Consider the following 15,898-nt stretch of genomic DNA (forward strand, 5'->3'; position numbering starts at 1 on the left):
GGCACTAGTTTTGCCCCTCATTCTCCCAAATGTTTTCACACAGCAATCCTCCCAGACCACACTAACAAGTTATGAGGTCCCAAATCATGATCCCATTGTAGGGTCTGAAGTTGGAACAATTAAGGTCATTGTCAGTCAGGTAATTGTGTGTTACTTGGTGCAAGGCCAATGATCTGCGATTATGTCTCTGTGGGTAAGTTAGAACATCAAGGCATATGCAGAGCAAAGTTTAATCACTTCTGTGTGCAAAGGAAAACAGCTCACAATGAAGCTTTGGACTGAAACTGGAAGAAGATATTTCCCTTTAAGAGAAGTGCTTAACAGTGAATGTCTGCAGAGAAAAAAACCTAAGTGCTGGATTTCTGACACGTTATTCACAACCTCCGGAAGTCCTAACACACTCCACGTCAAAAGTCTTTACGGTCCTGAAGAAGGGTCTTGGTGCGAACCGAGAACTGTTTATTCCCATCCGTAGATGCTGCCTGACTTGCTGAGATCCTCCAGCATTTTGTGTGTATTGCTCTGGACTTGCAGCATCTGTAGAATCTCTTGTGTCTACAGCTAAAAAGTACTTTTCCGGAGTTGTTACATTGTAATGTTGGAAATGACAATCTCTCAGTAATGGCAATGAATTCTTAAAGATGCTCAGGGTTAAATATCAGTCATCCATTTGTCTTTGTAGAGTCTTCCACATTTGTTTGAGAGTGTTGTCGGGCCTCAGTTTAACATCTGATCCAAATAATAGAACCACCAGCAGTGCCTCACTATGGTACTACTGCAGTGAAGTGTGATAGGATACATTTGGAGCGCTGGCAAGAGAGAGAGTGTTTTGAAGACAAGTGTACACACAAGTTTCTCAGTGTTTGCTGCTGTTTTCTGCATCAAATAATCTGCTGGAGGGACTCAGCTGGTCAATCAGCATCTGTGGGAGTGTGGGGAAAGGAATTGTTGATGTTTTGAGTGAAACTCAGCATCGGATATGTACATGCCCATCTGATGTTCAGTCTATATACACATCCATCCAATTCCTCCCCCAGCCCCCACACACAAATGCTGTTTTCCAGCAGATTGTTTGTTACTCCAGGTCCCAGCATCTGCCATTCTCTTGTGTCTCTCTTGTTTTTGAAGCATTTCGGAGCTGTCTGACACTTAAGGGCAAAACTTGCTAAGGCTGGCATGAACCAAGGGGTCAGGCCATCTTGTTTGCTCTCAATTTCACAGTCAGTTTGTCGGGAAAGGTGGAGTGCTGAGAAGATGTCTGTGATTGATTCTCCTTCCCTGCGCCTGTTGAGCGGGGCTTGAACGTTGCTCTCACCTCTCTCCACGTATTGTTACTGCGAGTCAATTGGAAATTTCTGGAGCACTGATGAATTTCTTGTCAGGAAAGGGTATCAAAACAAGGCAAGAAAATAGAGGAAAATACAGACCAGACATGATTTAATACAGTACACACAAAGTGCTGGTGGAACTCAGCAGGTCATGCAGCATCTATGGAAATGAACGATCGGTTGATGTTTTGGTCCGAGGCCCTTCTTCAGGACCCTAATGAAATGATCTAATGGAATGTAGGACCAGACTTTCAATCCCATTAGCATAAGCAAAAGATTGCTTGTTGAACAAATTCTAGATATTGAAGGAACTGGATTTCTTGGTTGCTGTGTGTGGTGAATTTAATGACACCGTGGAAATAAAATTTGACAGAGTTTAAAAGAAGGTGGTAAGTGAAGCAAATGTTTCCTTGAATTATAGAATAATTCAATTGCCATCAGACTTCCTTAAGCAATGAATGATTCTGCTTTGCATGAAATGTGGCTATGTGCAGCTGCTGATTGCCACCCATAAGCTGCCAATTATGTGTACAAAATATACCTTCTGCTACCAGCCCTGATTACAAGTGAGACGAAAGCTGGGAATGTGTAGATGATCACTTGCTAAGAGCTCTTGTTAGTTTCTGTTTTTCTGATGTGATGGATCATAAGTGTCACATTTCATCAAATTCGGCTTCATTCGACATCCTGTGTCGGCTCATCAGCTGCCGAGACCCTCATCCGTGTCTGTGTGATTGGCAGACTTGCAGATTCCAGAGCTCTCCTGGGCGTCCCCCACCTTCTGCTAATCACTAACAAACTCGTCCACAATCAATCCCCTAACTTGTGCCAAGATGCACCAACCTGCGTTCAGAGTTCAAAATAAACTTGTTACCTAAATACGCATGTGTTGCCTTATACTACTTTGACATTCATTTTCCTGCAGGCACTCACAGTAGAACAAAGGAATGCTGTAGAATCAGTGAAAAATACATACACACACAAAGACTGGCAAATAGCTAATGTGCAAAAGAAGACAAACTGTGCAAATAAAATTTAAAAATAACACTGAGGACCTGAGTAGCAGAGTCCTTGAAGGTGATTCTATAGGTTGTGGAAGCCGTTCAAAGTTGAGGTGAGTGAAGCGCTCCATGCTGCTCATACAGTTCAGGACTGTGTTGACTTTTAAAACTCTCAAAATTGTCAGACATTTCCATCCCCTTCTTTTTTCTAGTCTTTATCCTGTGAGACTTATTTGTTTTATTTACTTATTGAGATACTGTGCAGAGTAGGCCATTCCGGCCCTTTGTTCCCCGATTAAATCCTGACGTAATCACGAGACAATATACAACGACCAATTAACCCTGCAACTGGTACGTCTTTGGACTGCGGTAGGAAACTGGAGCACCCGGAGGAAACCCACGTAGTTATGGGGAAAACACAAACTCCTTACAGACAGTGGTGGGAATTAAACTTGTGTCACGTGTACCGTAAAGGGTTGTGATAACCACTAAATTTTTGTGCTGTCCCGTACCATAATTAGTGAACTAATGCATTTCACTAATTCAACCCCTGAACTTTCAGCATTTTAATCAGTCCCTGGACAGTCCCATAGATTTGGTTTGAAAATGCTGCCTTTAAGCAATTCAAGTCAGGTTGAATTTATTGTCATATTGTCACCAGTATATATACAGGGTGCAATGAAGAACTTGCTTGCAGTGGCTTCATATAAGCAGCATTCTTAAGAAACAAATAATTAAGCATAAAGTATACAGTTTTTTCAAGAAAAAATGCAAAGAAAATAAAAAGTCAATTTTTGTGTACAGTGATCATAGTATTGTTAAATTGTAGTGATTAAGATTGTGCTGGTTGGTTCAAGAACCGCATAGTTGAAGGGAAGTAGCTGTTCTTGAACCTGATGTCATGGGACTTGAGGCTTCTATATTTCCTGCCCCGTGGTACTTGCAAAAAGATGACGAGGCTCAGATAGTGGGGATCCTTGACAATAGGATTGCTGCCTTAATGCAGCACCTTCTATAAATGCTAACTGTATGTGCCTGCAATGTACTGAGCAGAGTCCACTGCTCTCTGCAACAGCTTATGTTCCTCTGCATTTGAATTGCCGCACCAGACCAGGATGCACTAATTGTCAGCACAAAATGTTGACAGTTACTATCCTCCCATAGATAATGCTCATTCTGCTGAGTTCCTACAGGAGATTGTTTGATAGCTTAGATTTGAAGCCATGTTCCTATTTGAGAACAAACAACAAGTTGTTCATGAACTGAGGTGGATCTGTAATAAAATTCAGCACAGCATTGATTTATTGCAATTAAATATTTTATTGGATTTATTCTATTTAAGATAACATTGATTCTGTTGTCAATTAACTATTTAAATAATATAACATGGACTTAATATTTCTGGACTGCCATCAATAGCAACAATTGTACAATGAAATTGAATAAAGTGAAATTCCATTGACTAACACAAAATGGTTGTGTTCTGTGTTCAAGACTTACTGGGAGCAAAACCAGCATCTCAGGGCATTCATTGGCCGTTGTCCACCATTGACAATTTGTAAAGGGGCATGGGGGGTGTAGATGGAAATTATTGATGAGTATATTATTAGAATGCCATAGTCAAGCCAGAACCCATACTGAACAACAACCATTGGTTACTGCTCTTTTTTCTATGCATTATTGCTTGGCTCAGACATTCAATTATATTTTTCCTGTTATAGATTACTTCAGTGCTGTTACATTTTTATTTTTATCTCCTGTTATGTAAATTATTTACAAAGACTGCCCTTCACTCCATGGCTCTAAATGGACTACATGACAAGTGAGTAAATTTAAAGAAACTCTGGTGCGTGGAATAACAGAAATAATCCAAAGTAATGGCTTCACTGGTTTTCTGACTCTGTTGGTAGAGATGTACCCATCTCCCCTTGATTTCTCCCTCCACCGAATCTCTCTATTTTACTCTGAATATCACCAGTCCCTCTGGGAAGATGACAGTGCATTCAGACGCAGTGGCTTCTCGGGCCAACCAGAGGTGTTTTTGTCTTTTTTTTAATGTCTTTTTTACGATCGCAAGACATTTCTGGACATTAAGAACTTCAAGGACTGAAGATCTACCCTGTCAGAAAGTTGGTTGTTGGTGGAAGCGCTAGATGTTATTACCTGCTACAAGAAGGCATTGGCGTTAGTACACAAAGGTGGTGTGCAGTCTGATGACAAGTGATTGTCTTGGATGTTTCTCTTGCAATTGCTAGACTCTGTTGGATATTGGCAATGTAAAATGCTGCAAGTCTGTTTCCCTTGATTATTGGTGAGATAGGTGATGGGAGAGCTGGGTGACTTCAGTTGTAGAGAGAACTGGGCCTCAAGTTGTGGGCTTGCCTGCTGTAGCAGTTCTGGAGAGGAGTTGCCTGAAATAGTGTAGCGCAGTGTTATGGGCTGGTCCCTCCCATCAGTGCTGCCCTCCAGTGTTCGATCAGTGGAAAGACACGCTACTTTGCATATCTGTGTACGTTTGTTTGCGCATTGCTGGCAACTGCTTGTTCTTGCCAATAACACTGATGCACCATAAATTTACAGGACGTCACTCAGAGACTTGAGCTATACATATTGTTGTGTGTCTACATACTTATTTGCTATCTTATATATGCTATATGTGCCTTGTGCTGTGTAAGACTGTTGTTACTGAGTTTTGCACATTGGCCTCGGAGAAACACTGTTATATTTGGCTGTATTCTTGGGTATTTATGTTCGGTTGAATAATAATTATACTTGAACGTGAACCATTTCACTCTGAATCTTACCACCACTTTTGAAAGGTTTGCACTGGGAAATCACAGACCAAGATGTGGGCAAAAGAAAAGAAACTCAGATTTCAGATTAAAAAACGTTAAAGCGGTTAATTTACCTTGATTGCTTTTTCTCTAAATGATATGAAAACACAGGTATGATATAGTTAGTGTATTTCCAGGTTAGTCCAGCAATGCTAATTCCAGAAGATAATTTTGAACACTACACCGACGTTAAATTCTCACTTTATTCTGTAAAAAACGCTAATCAGTAACAAAATTCATGTAGATGCGTCAGAATATTGCAAAATACTTTGATGTATCTGAAAAAGGGAAAAAGAGATTAAATGTTCTTTTTAAACAAACCTGAAATGCATGCATTTTCATCCAATGTCAGGAAATATTGATAGATATTTTTATTTGCCAACTGTCTGGATGCTTTGTGTTGCTTCAATCTTCTCCATCCAAAAAAATCAATAAAATAAATTCTTACCATGATTAGCCCTGGCAGATTATATTCCCATTTACACTTATCAGTGGAGTTCAGGTGCCAGGACTTACTTGTGACATTAAAGTATTTTAAGGGGTGGGGGGTTTCATTATCAGAATGCAAGTGACCTTCTATTGCCACTGATAATTGGGAAATGGTGCAAGATTTGGCTCAGAGTCGGACTGCCATGCCCCCTCAATTTGAATTGACTTTATTCTTACATCCTTCAGGTACATGAAGAGTAAAAACGTTTATGCTACGTCTCCGTCTAAATGTGCAATGTGCAATCATAGTAATTTATAATAAATAGAACAGTCAGTGTGACATAGAAATACACTCAGATCAGTGTGAATTAATCAGTCTAATGGGTCTGCTGGAAGAAGCTGTCCCAGAGCCTGTTGGTCCTGGCTTTTATGCTGTGGTACCGTTTCCCAGATTGTAGCAGCTGGAATAGACTGTCGTAGGGGTGACTCAGATCCCCAATGATCTTCTGGGCCTTTTTTTTCACACCTGTCTTTGTAAATCATGGGAATTTCACAACTACAGATGCGCTGGGCTGTCCGCACCACTCTCTGCAGGGTCCTGCGATTAAAGGAGATACAGTTCCCATACCAGGCAGTGATGCAGCCAGTCAGGATGCTCTCATTGTGCCTCTATAGAAAGTTCTTAAGATTTGGGGGCCCACACCAAACTTCCTCAACAGTCTGAGGTGAAAGAGGCACTGTTGTGCCTTTTCCACCACACAGCTGGTGTGTACAGACCACGTGAGATCCTCAATGATGTGTATGCCGAGGAATTTAAAGCTGTTTACCCTCACAACCCCAGATCCACTGATGTCAATAGGGGTTAGCCTGTCTCTATTCCTCCTGTAGTCCACAACCAACTCCATTGTTTTTGCAACATCGAGGGAGAGGCTGTTTTCTTGACACCACTGTGTCAGAGAGATGACTTCTTCCCTGTCGGCCACCTTGTCATTGTTTGAGATTAGCTCAATCAGCGTAGTGTTGTCGGCAAAGTTAATTAGCAGATTAGAGCTCAGTAGATAATCTTGCTCATTCACATTTCCAGCACCATGAATAAACTCTGCTGATGTCTGTGTGGGGTTCACACATTACTCCTGTGACCATGTGGGTTGCCCCAGGCTGCAACCGTTTCCTCCCATCTTAAGAATGTGCTGATAACCTGGTGAATTGGCTCCTGGGGTGAGTGAATTGGTGAAGAATCCAAGGGGACAATAGACATTTGGGAGTTGGTGGTTGGTAAAGGCATTGATGGATTTGCTGTAAGAGTTGCCTTAAACTCAATGGGGTGAATAGCCTCATACCAAAAGGAAACATATAATAAGTCTTAAAAACACAAAAATGCTGGCAGAACTCAGCAGGCCAGACAGCATCTATGGGAGGAGGTAGTGACGACGTTTTGGGCCGAAACCCTTCATCAGGAGTGAAGTAACATGGGATGGTTGAGGGGGGATAAGAAGTGGGGGGAGGGATGAAATAGAGAGCTGGGAAGTGATAGGCTGGAGGGAAATGGGCTCGGGGGAAGGTGGAGAATTATATGAAATAAAAGAGAAAGAAAGGTAGGGCTGGGGGGAGATTATAGTGAGGGGGGAAAACAGAGAGAAAGAGAACCAGACTAAAATAATAGATAAGGGGTAAGGGGGGGCAGGGGTATCAACGGAGGTCTGTGAGTTGGATGTTCATGCCGGCAGGCAGGAGGCTACCTAGGCGGGAGATAAGGTTTTGCTCCATTGACCTGCGTGTGGCCTCAACTTGATGGTAGAGGAGGCTATGGACAGACATGTCGGAGTGGGAGTGAGAGTCTCTCTGTTTTTCCCCCCTCACTATAATCTCCCCCCAGCCCTACCTTTCTTTCTCTTTTATTTCCCATAATTCTCCACCTTCCCCCTAGCCCATTTCCCTCCAGCCTAACACTTCCCAGCTCTCTACTTCATCCCTCCCACCACTTCTTATCCCCTCTCCGCCATCCCATGTTACTTCACTCCTGATGAAGGGTTTCGGCTTGAAACGTTGTCACTACCTCCTCCCATAGATGCAGTCTGGCCTGCTGAGTTCTGCCAGCATTTTGTGTTTTTATTTATTTCCAGCATCTGCAGATTCACTCGTGTGCCATATAATAGGTCTTTATTCTTTGGAGCGTAGAAGGTTGAGGGGGGACTTGATAGAGGTATTTAAAATTATGAGGGGGATAGATAGAGTTGACGTTGATAGGCTTTTTTCCATTTAGAGCAGGGGAGATGCAAACAAGAGGACATGAGTTGAGAGTTAGGGGGCAAAAGTTTAAGGGTAACACGAGGGGGAATTTCTTTACTCAGAAAGTGGTAGCTGTGTGGAACGAGCTTCCAGTAGAAGTGGTAGAGGCAGGTTTGGTATTATCATTTAAAGTAAAATTGGATAGGTATATGGACTGGAAAGGAATAGAGGGTTATAGGCTGAGTGCAGGTTGGTGGGACTAGGTGAGAGTAAGCGTTTGGCACGGACTAGAATGGCCGAGATGGCCTGTTTCCGTGCTGTAATTGTTATGTGGTTATATGGTTATGTTATATGTGAAACTAGTCAGCAAATGGTGGGTGGGCACTTCTGATAATTCAGCATTTAAATTATAAAGGGCCAAATGTTCTTGCAAGTTGTTCAGTATTGTGTTGGTCACACCTCCCAGTGGTGCCTGGAGGCATCTTGTGGGTGAGCCTTCTGGTTTGATGTTAGACTGTTACTTTAGGCTACCCTGAACAACAGAGCCACTTATTCTCTTCTCACCACTTAGCAATACTACCATTCCATTTTGACTTTGAGGGCTTTTGATGCCCATGACAACACTTGCAGCTGTCATAGACTGTGAAACGATCTATCAACATCAAGAGAGCCGCCATCTTCATATAGTAGATTGAGTAAGAAATGGGGATAGCCATTAATTTTGTCCTTAACAAACTGACCAGTGAATTCTGGGGATGGTCAACAAGTCAGGCAGCATCTGCGAAGGAGAAACTGCGATCAGAACTGGAGAAGTTTGTTTTATAGTGCAGGGAGGGGGAGTGGTGAGGAGGACAGAAATTTAGTTATTGAGATACACCGTGGAGAAGGCCCTTCCGGCCCTTCGACCTACACTGCCCAGCAACCCGTGATTCAACCCTGGCGTAATCATGGGACAATTTACAATGACCAACTTACCTACCAACCGGAAGAAGCCGTGGGAGGAAACCCACACAGTCACGAGGAAAATGCACGAACTGTCTTACAGAGAGCAGCGGGAATTGAATCCAGGATGCTAGCACTGTAAAGTGTTTAACCACTCCGCTTACTGTCTGTGGCAGAATGGCTGAAAATTTACATTGGCACATCACATCCTTGGGTGCTTCTGCTTTACAAAGTTGCACCCCGATGTGATTAACATAAATGTGCCTTGTAACATTGATCTTGCTGTGATCTATGTTGGATATTGGTCCGTGTCATTGATTTGCAGATTTCTGAGTGTTAATGTTCCTTGTAGACATAACACTGATGTCCAAGTACCTTATTTCCCCATTATTGTTGAACTGTAGATCCTGACGTCATTCAGCCTTTGCTTGCAAACTGAAATAAGAGACTTCCAACTACACCCATTGAAAAAATATATGTATAATCAAGCGTACAATGCCAGTTATCTGGTAGGAGATTAAGAGCTCTGTTTTAAAATCTTTGTTTAAGAAGCTTTTAAGTGTTTGCTTGGCAGTGTCTGGTATTACACTATTCCAGTGTACCGTTCGAGGAACTCCAAGCAGTCTTTCACTTTGCAGTGCCGTCTCTTCTGAAGGCAATTCTGGAATGTTTCTATATTCTATCATGTCAGTTCAGCACTCCCCTGATTTCAGATTAGGTTATCAGCAAGCACACATTTGGACCATTAAGATTGGCAGGCTAACTTCAAACAGATCCTCCAGGCATTTCTCGCCCCCTAATCCACATTATCTGCCCCTCACACCAGCTGGCCACCGTTCCCCTTACAAGCGAATTGTGAGCAAATGTGACTTGTTTCGGATAAAGTGGATTTTTAAAAAAACTTTTGCCATACAAAATCAATGAACCGTTCCCAGTCAATAGCTAAGGTTAAGCTGCTTCACTGTGGTTGATGAGGTGACTGAGGCACCATGTTTAATCAGAGGCTGTGATATTGAAGTGTGTCTGGACTGGTGGCAGCTGGCATATAGGCGCTGGTTTGCAGTGAGAGAAGGGGAAGAGGACTCGACCAGGGTGTCACATCATGTACCATCTATCTCTGGTTATAGTAGTCCATCAAAACCAATCAAATATGGTTTCAAAGTACACACAAACACTGAAACTGGCCACAGAAACTTGCTCTACCAGTCAGTCACTCTATCTGAAGTCAGCTTCCAGTGTCTCAGACACTCCACCATCTTCTCTGAAAATCAGTTAATATTGACCAGTAATTCTCTGCAGGGTATTTGCAATGTTTCCAATACCCGCTAAGCCAAGAGGGGGCCTCATGGTTGATGGAATTCTTGTAAAGCATGAACCAAACACTGTGGCTGCTGTCATAAAATTCAGAAAATTCCCGGCAGCATTTTGTGGAGAAAGTCAAGTGAACTGCAGATGCCCGAAATCTAAAGTAAAGCAGAAAATGCTGGATATACTTAGCAAGTCAGGCTGCATCTGTGTGAAGAACAGAGTTCCCGTTTCAGATTCAGACCCTTTGTCAAAGAGGGATGATGTTAATTTTTTAAACTGACGACCTTTCTTCAGAACTCTGAAGTAAATTCCTGATTTTACAGTTTTGTACAATAAGCATTCATTGCCTTGTACCATTGATCTTGCTGAAATCTTCAATGTTGAGCCTGGGTTTGTATCATTGAATAGCAGTTCCCTGAGTACTTAAAGGCAATGTCACTCTTCCTTGCATACTCAGTACTGACAGCCAGTGAATCACCTCTCATCCTTCTTGCAAACAAGAAATAGTTGTAACAGAGCAGTTTATTCTCACTTTGCATTTTTTAAAATTACTTGAAGTTCAAGTCCCATTCCAGAGATATGAAGACTAAATATCTACGCTTACACTCAAGTCAAGGACTGAGGGAGTACCACACACACCTCCAAGAACAATGCAGAGGATTAAAACTAATACAAATCAAATGTCATTATATTTTTTCTTCTCCACCATTAACCTCCTTTACTAACTCCACCTGACTGGGTTGTTTTTCACTGCTGTTCCAATTTTGCCTTTATCAGACCCCTACTGCCCACCTCAATTGTGCCCCTTGACGTCTACTCACTCGGTTAGAGTAATAGGCAGGTGTGACCTTTGGATTTATCTTGCTGTGTCCCCTTCAATTTTGATCATTCTCTGACTCAGTTACTCTTTAATCTTCTTGCGACTCAGGGATGCAATCAAAGATTGTTAACTTCCAGTTTTATTTCAGAGACTGGCAGGACTAGTGATTCATTTTAACTAAATTAAAATAGAAGGAAGGAACTTTCTCTTTCAAAGCATTCTTCTCAATTGGATAAGTTGGTCTGATATAAATTTGTCTTGTCACTTTAAGGAAATAGTTCCCTTCCAATGCCCAGGGACTTTGTAAAGGAATAGGTATTCCACATAGGCATTATTCCATGTTTCTGTCATAACGGTGCACACAGTGAACAGAGCAGCATATTATGGGATCAGACCCAGACGCTTAAGCATCTGTGCTGGATCTTATTTGATGGAGGAGATGGAATATTGATTCAAGTTGTTGTTGCTGAGTTTGAGAAAGGCAATTATCTGAGGCATTTGTATTTTGTTTTGGTACAAAACTACTGGCTTATGTGTTGCTTGTGTTAGGTATTGCTTAGATGGATGATGTTTTATCGTAAAATCAGTGGATATTGTGTTCCAACCCACTCCAGAAAGTCGAGCACAAAATCAGAGTCAAATCTTTGGAGCACCACCAACGAAGTGATCCTGTGTCAGAGGTGTCTTGTTTCAGCTGAGACTTCCTTCAACGTCTTAACTGCTCTCTCAACACGATGTTAAAGTGCCACGGGCTATAAATGGGAGTGTTTTTACCATATTTATTCCTCGGGCAAGTCCATTAATGTCATTTACGCATCACATTGCTGTGCTTGGGAGATGGTATGTGTAAAGTGACTGACATCTACATTGCATTAGCAATCTCACCTCAGTCTGCAAAGCTTTACATACCCTGGAGTTGTGCTTACTTCATCAATTGTTAGAAGGCATCTCCAATCGTGCAGCGATCTTCCATGGCTACAGGAAGTTGTGGTTTCCATTTTATAATGAAGTTGGTATATTTAAGCATGAAGTTCACTGGTTTGGTCTCTACTAATGAAGGTATGGTAGGCCCTTTTCTTTTTGATGTAATTATTTCTTAACACAAACTTTTTTTCATCAGTATGAGAACCTCAAGCGGTCATATTTCAAGATAAGAGTCAGTCATTTAGATCTGACGTTGATAGAAGCTACCTATCTTGCAGAGGCTGGTGAATCTCTTGTTCTCTATTCCACAAAGATGCAGAGATTGGATAAGTAGAAGTATTGGAGGTGGAAGTGGATAACTTTTTAAAAGTTCATGGATTGAAGGATGTGGGGACCTGGCACAGAGGAGATGTTGTGGTCTGGGCTAGATTGGCCATTATTGTTTTAAATGACTGGGAAAGTGACCCACTCCTCTTACTTTCTTCTGTTCTTGTTGAAACCTCAAAAGTTAACTCCACTTCTTTCTTCACGGATGCTGCCTCTTTCAATTTGCCGTTGATAATATGGGACAGTTACATTTTGAAGTCAACCAAAATATTTTGCTGATCATTTGATTCTCCTCCTTTTAGATTTGGCAGATTCCAGAGTCCAAACGGAATAGTGTTCCAGCAGTCCTGTGTGCCGAGTCTGAAAAATGCCAGGGATGAAGTCAAGTCGAAAAAGCGGTGGAGCTGCAATCGTTCTCCTTCTGATCCATCTGGGTGCTGCACTAGAAGTGCCTCTTGATCGTAAGTGTTAATCCATTCCATCTGCAATGGTTTTGTGGCTCAGAGCAGCCTTGCCCAGACAATGCTGCCGCACGGAAGGATAAAGCTTCAGGAAGCAGCAGGTTGGCCCACGGTCTGTGGCATATGAAATGCGAACTCCCTCAAGCTGATGACCAATTTGCACTGCTCCACTGTCAGAAATGCAAAAGGTCTCACTGGGATTTTCATGGAGCTCTGTTGATTTTCCATTAAACCCATTAAACTGCGGAAAGTTAAATCGGGTCACTATCAGCATTGGTATCCTTACAGTTTGAGTGTCTGGCAATCAAACTCTTGTATCATAAATGCTCCCATCAGGTGGTGTGGATTAATTAAAACATTGAGTTGTACTTTCTTTTAACTTTTACTTGTGTTTTGTTTTGCAGTCAAACTCTTTCCTTATTTCTTGCTTTCTCTCATTGCCTCCGCACTTCCTTAACATTGAATTTATCAGCTCCTCAGTATTACTTATCCCATTCTGTAAAGAATCAACTGCATGTTCCCTTGTTTGCCCTCACTACACGGAATCAACATGCTCAAATCCTGATGAACAGTCTCAGTCCAAAACATCTCTTGTTCATTCCCCTCTATAGACCTGCCAGTACTGCTGTTTTCCTCTGGCATTTTGTGTGCTCCACCATCAACTTGCTCTTTTCACACCCTTCTGTGAGCATAAGTTTGAAGACCTAATTGTGCATTTTTAAATTGAACGGAGCAGCCCATGACCCAGCCTTCCTCAGAAGCACTTCCTGTTAAATCCATGGTCAGCAGTTAATTAGCCCATGAGAACTATCAGCCTGGGGGAGAAAAATCTCCCTTCAGGTCTCCAGACCTGATCACCACGCGTTAACAACTGAGGGCAGATGCCACAGCCACTCATACTGGGCGGTGATTACTTTGCAGCCTTCATTTCGACTCTCCAAGTGGAATAGAACCAGGCAGTACAGAAGCCAAACCTTTGGCTTGCTGACTCACAATAACCACTAACTTCCACCAAAAGTATTTTATTCCCATCAACTCCCTGCTAGTTCTACTGCTCACCTACGCATTTGGGACAATTTGTAGTGACCAATTCACTTAACTCAACCACAAACTGTGAACACACTTTCAAGTTCTCAGTATTATTTATTTATTTGTTTATATTTGCAGTTTGTCTTTTGCACATTGGTTGTTTGTCAGTCTGTGTATGTAGTTTTTCATTGATCTATTATATTTCTTTGTTCTTCAGTACAATTAAACTTAGGGTGGTGTATGGTGACATAAATTTACTTTAATAATACAGTTACTGTGTACTTTGTAACCTGCATGTTTTTGGGATGTGAGGGGAAATTGGAACGCTTGGTCAGGAGGGGTGGAGGGGAACAAAGGGAACAGATGCAAACTGGACACCGATAGTACCGGAGGACAGGATTGAACTTCATACAAGATTCTGCAGATGCTGGAAATCCAGAGTAACACACACAAAATGCTGAAGGAACTCAGCAGATCAGGTAGCACCTATGGAAAGGAATAAATGGTTGACATTTCAGATTTACGGACCTTCATCAGGTTAGATTTAAAGTTAGTCGCTGAAACTATGAGGTTGCAGCTTTAGTAATTGTGTAGCTTGCCGTTCAAAATATCCATATTAACATTGGACACTTGGGTGGGGTTTTGGGGAGCTGTGAGTTTCAAGTTAGCAAGAAGTAACATCAGTTTTATAAAGCTGGTTAGGCTGCATCCGAGTATTGTATTCACTTCTGGTTGCTTCTTTATAAGAAGTGTATTGTGGCTATGGAGAGGATTCACAAGAGGTTTACCAGGATTAGAAGGCATGTGCTATGAAGTGAAGGTGGAAATGTGAGGGTTATTTTTTCTGCAACAGCAGATGCTGAGGGGAGACCTGATCGATGTTTATAAAATTATGAGAATCACAGAGAAGACAGCTGGTGTCTTTTTTCCCAGGGTCAAAATGTCAAGTACTAAAGGGCATGTATTTAAGAAGGGGTGGAGTGCAAGATTTTTTTTATAGAGAGTGATGGACACCTGGAATATGTCATCATTGCTGGTGTGGAGGCAAATACAATAGAGATATTTAAGAGGCTATTGGATTGACACAAAAGTACACTGAGGAAGGATGGATGTGGACCGTTGAGGGGTATGAGGGATTAGGTGTCATCAGCTTAATTAGTTGGATGCAGCATCATGGCCTGAAGGGCCTGTTCTTGGGCTGGTGACACAAAATCCCTTTTGTCCGCCGATAGTCCGTATTCCTTCATTCCCAGTGCATCTCCTGGTAAGCTTCTTCGGAATCCTCTCATAATTTTATCAACATCGATCAGATCTCCCCTAATCTTCTCTGGAGCAGTGGATGCTAACGCTAGCGTTTCCAACTTCACTTTAGAGCACATGCCAGCTGATCTAGGTAGCATACTCTTCTGAATCCTCTCATCGCCTCAATATACTTGCTATGAAGAGGAACCAGAATCAAATGCAGTACACCAGATTATAAAGCTGGCGCTACTTCTTGCTAACTTGAAACTCTCAGCGCTCCGAAAATGTGACTCAAGAGTTCAGGGTATATTGATGGGGGTGGACAACTCTTTTAAAACTGCCAGTGATTGAAATGCTTTGGAGTTTCTGTTGCGCATTTAAAAACATTGCATTATGCTTAAAAGAGCATCATATGTTATCCAATCCATATACCAGTGATATTAAACCTGATTCTGATCAAATGTCATCCATTCCACCCCATCAGAGAACCTTCTGACCTTGTCCAGCAAAACCCAAAATAGCTTGTTTTATATCTGTGCCTTTACTGTACAAAACCTGTGAACATCTTGACGTTGATGGAACAACCTCAATGTTGGTGAATAGTCAGTGGATGATGTGGTCAATAGAGGTGACGTTCATGTCAGAATGCTTATTACTGATAGCAAAGAGTGGACAGCAGAAGAGTAGTGGCACTCCAGTCATCTGATTGTATAATAGTTTCCAGAGGTTTTTGAAGATAAACAGATTGGAATGTAAAGCTTACTCCATGGAGTAAAGGGAAGATTGTTGTAGACGCGACAGCACAATTAAGATGCAGACAGCAGCTCCCTGCGTCCGTTCCATTAATATACTTCAGCACTGCTTTGAGAACTGTGCCGTATCAGTGTGACATCCTTCCATCTTGCATTTGATTAATCTGTTGACCTCCTGGAGTAAGATTAACAATTCACTGTCAAATTAGATGTGGTTTTGTGCTATAGCAACTGTATCAAGTCTAGAATTATCGTTCTGAATGCCTGTATCA

At 41.9% G+C, this 15,898-nt stretch overlaps 1 protein-coding gene across 8 annotated transcripts in view; it reads left to right on the forward strand.

Moving 5' to 3' along the window:
* Positions 1 to 15,898, forward strand: part of nrcama (neuronal cell adhesion molecule a) — a 430,696-nt gene that overhangs the window by 297,850 nt on the left and 116,948 nt on the right. For all 8 annotated transcript variants that reach the window (XM_059977833.1, XM_059977838.1, XM_059977831.1 and 5 more), the window contains exon 4: positions 12,445 to 12,603. In XM_059977833.1, the coding sequence (XP_059833816.1) occupies positions 12,510 to 12,603 (94 nt within the window). In that variant the 5' untranslated portion in view covers positions 12,445 to 12,509. The remainder of the gene's footprint in view (positions 1 to 12,444; positions 12,604 to 15,898) is intronic.

Source organism: Hypanus sabinus, chromosome 8, assembly GCF_030144855.1.
Source record: "Hypanus sabinus isolate sHypSab1 chromosome 8, sHypSab1.hap1, whole genome shotgun sequence".
In the NCBI taxonomy this organism is placed as follows: Eukaryota; Metazoa; Chordata; class Chondrichthyes; order Myliobatiformes; family Dasyatidae; genus Hypanus; species Hypanus sabinus.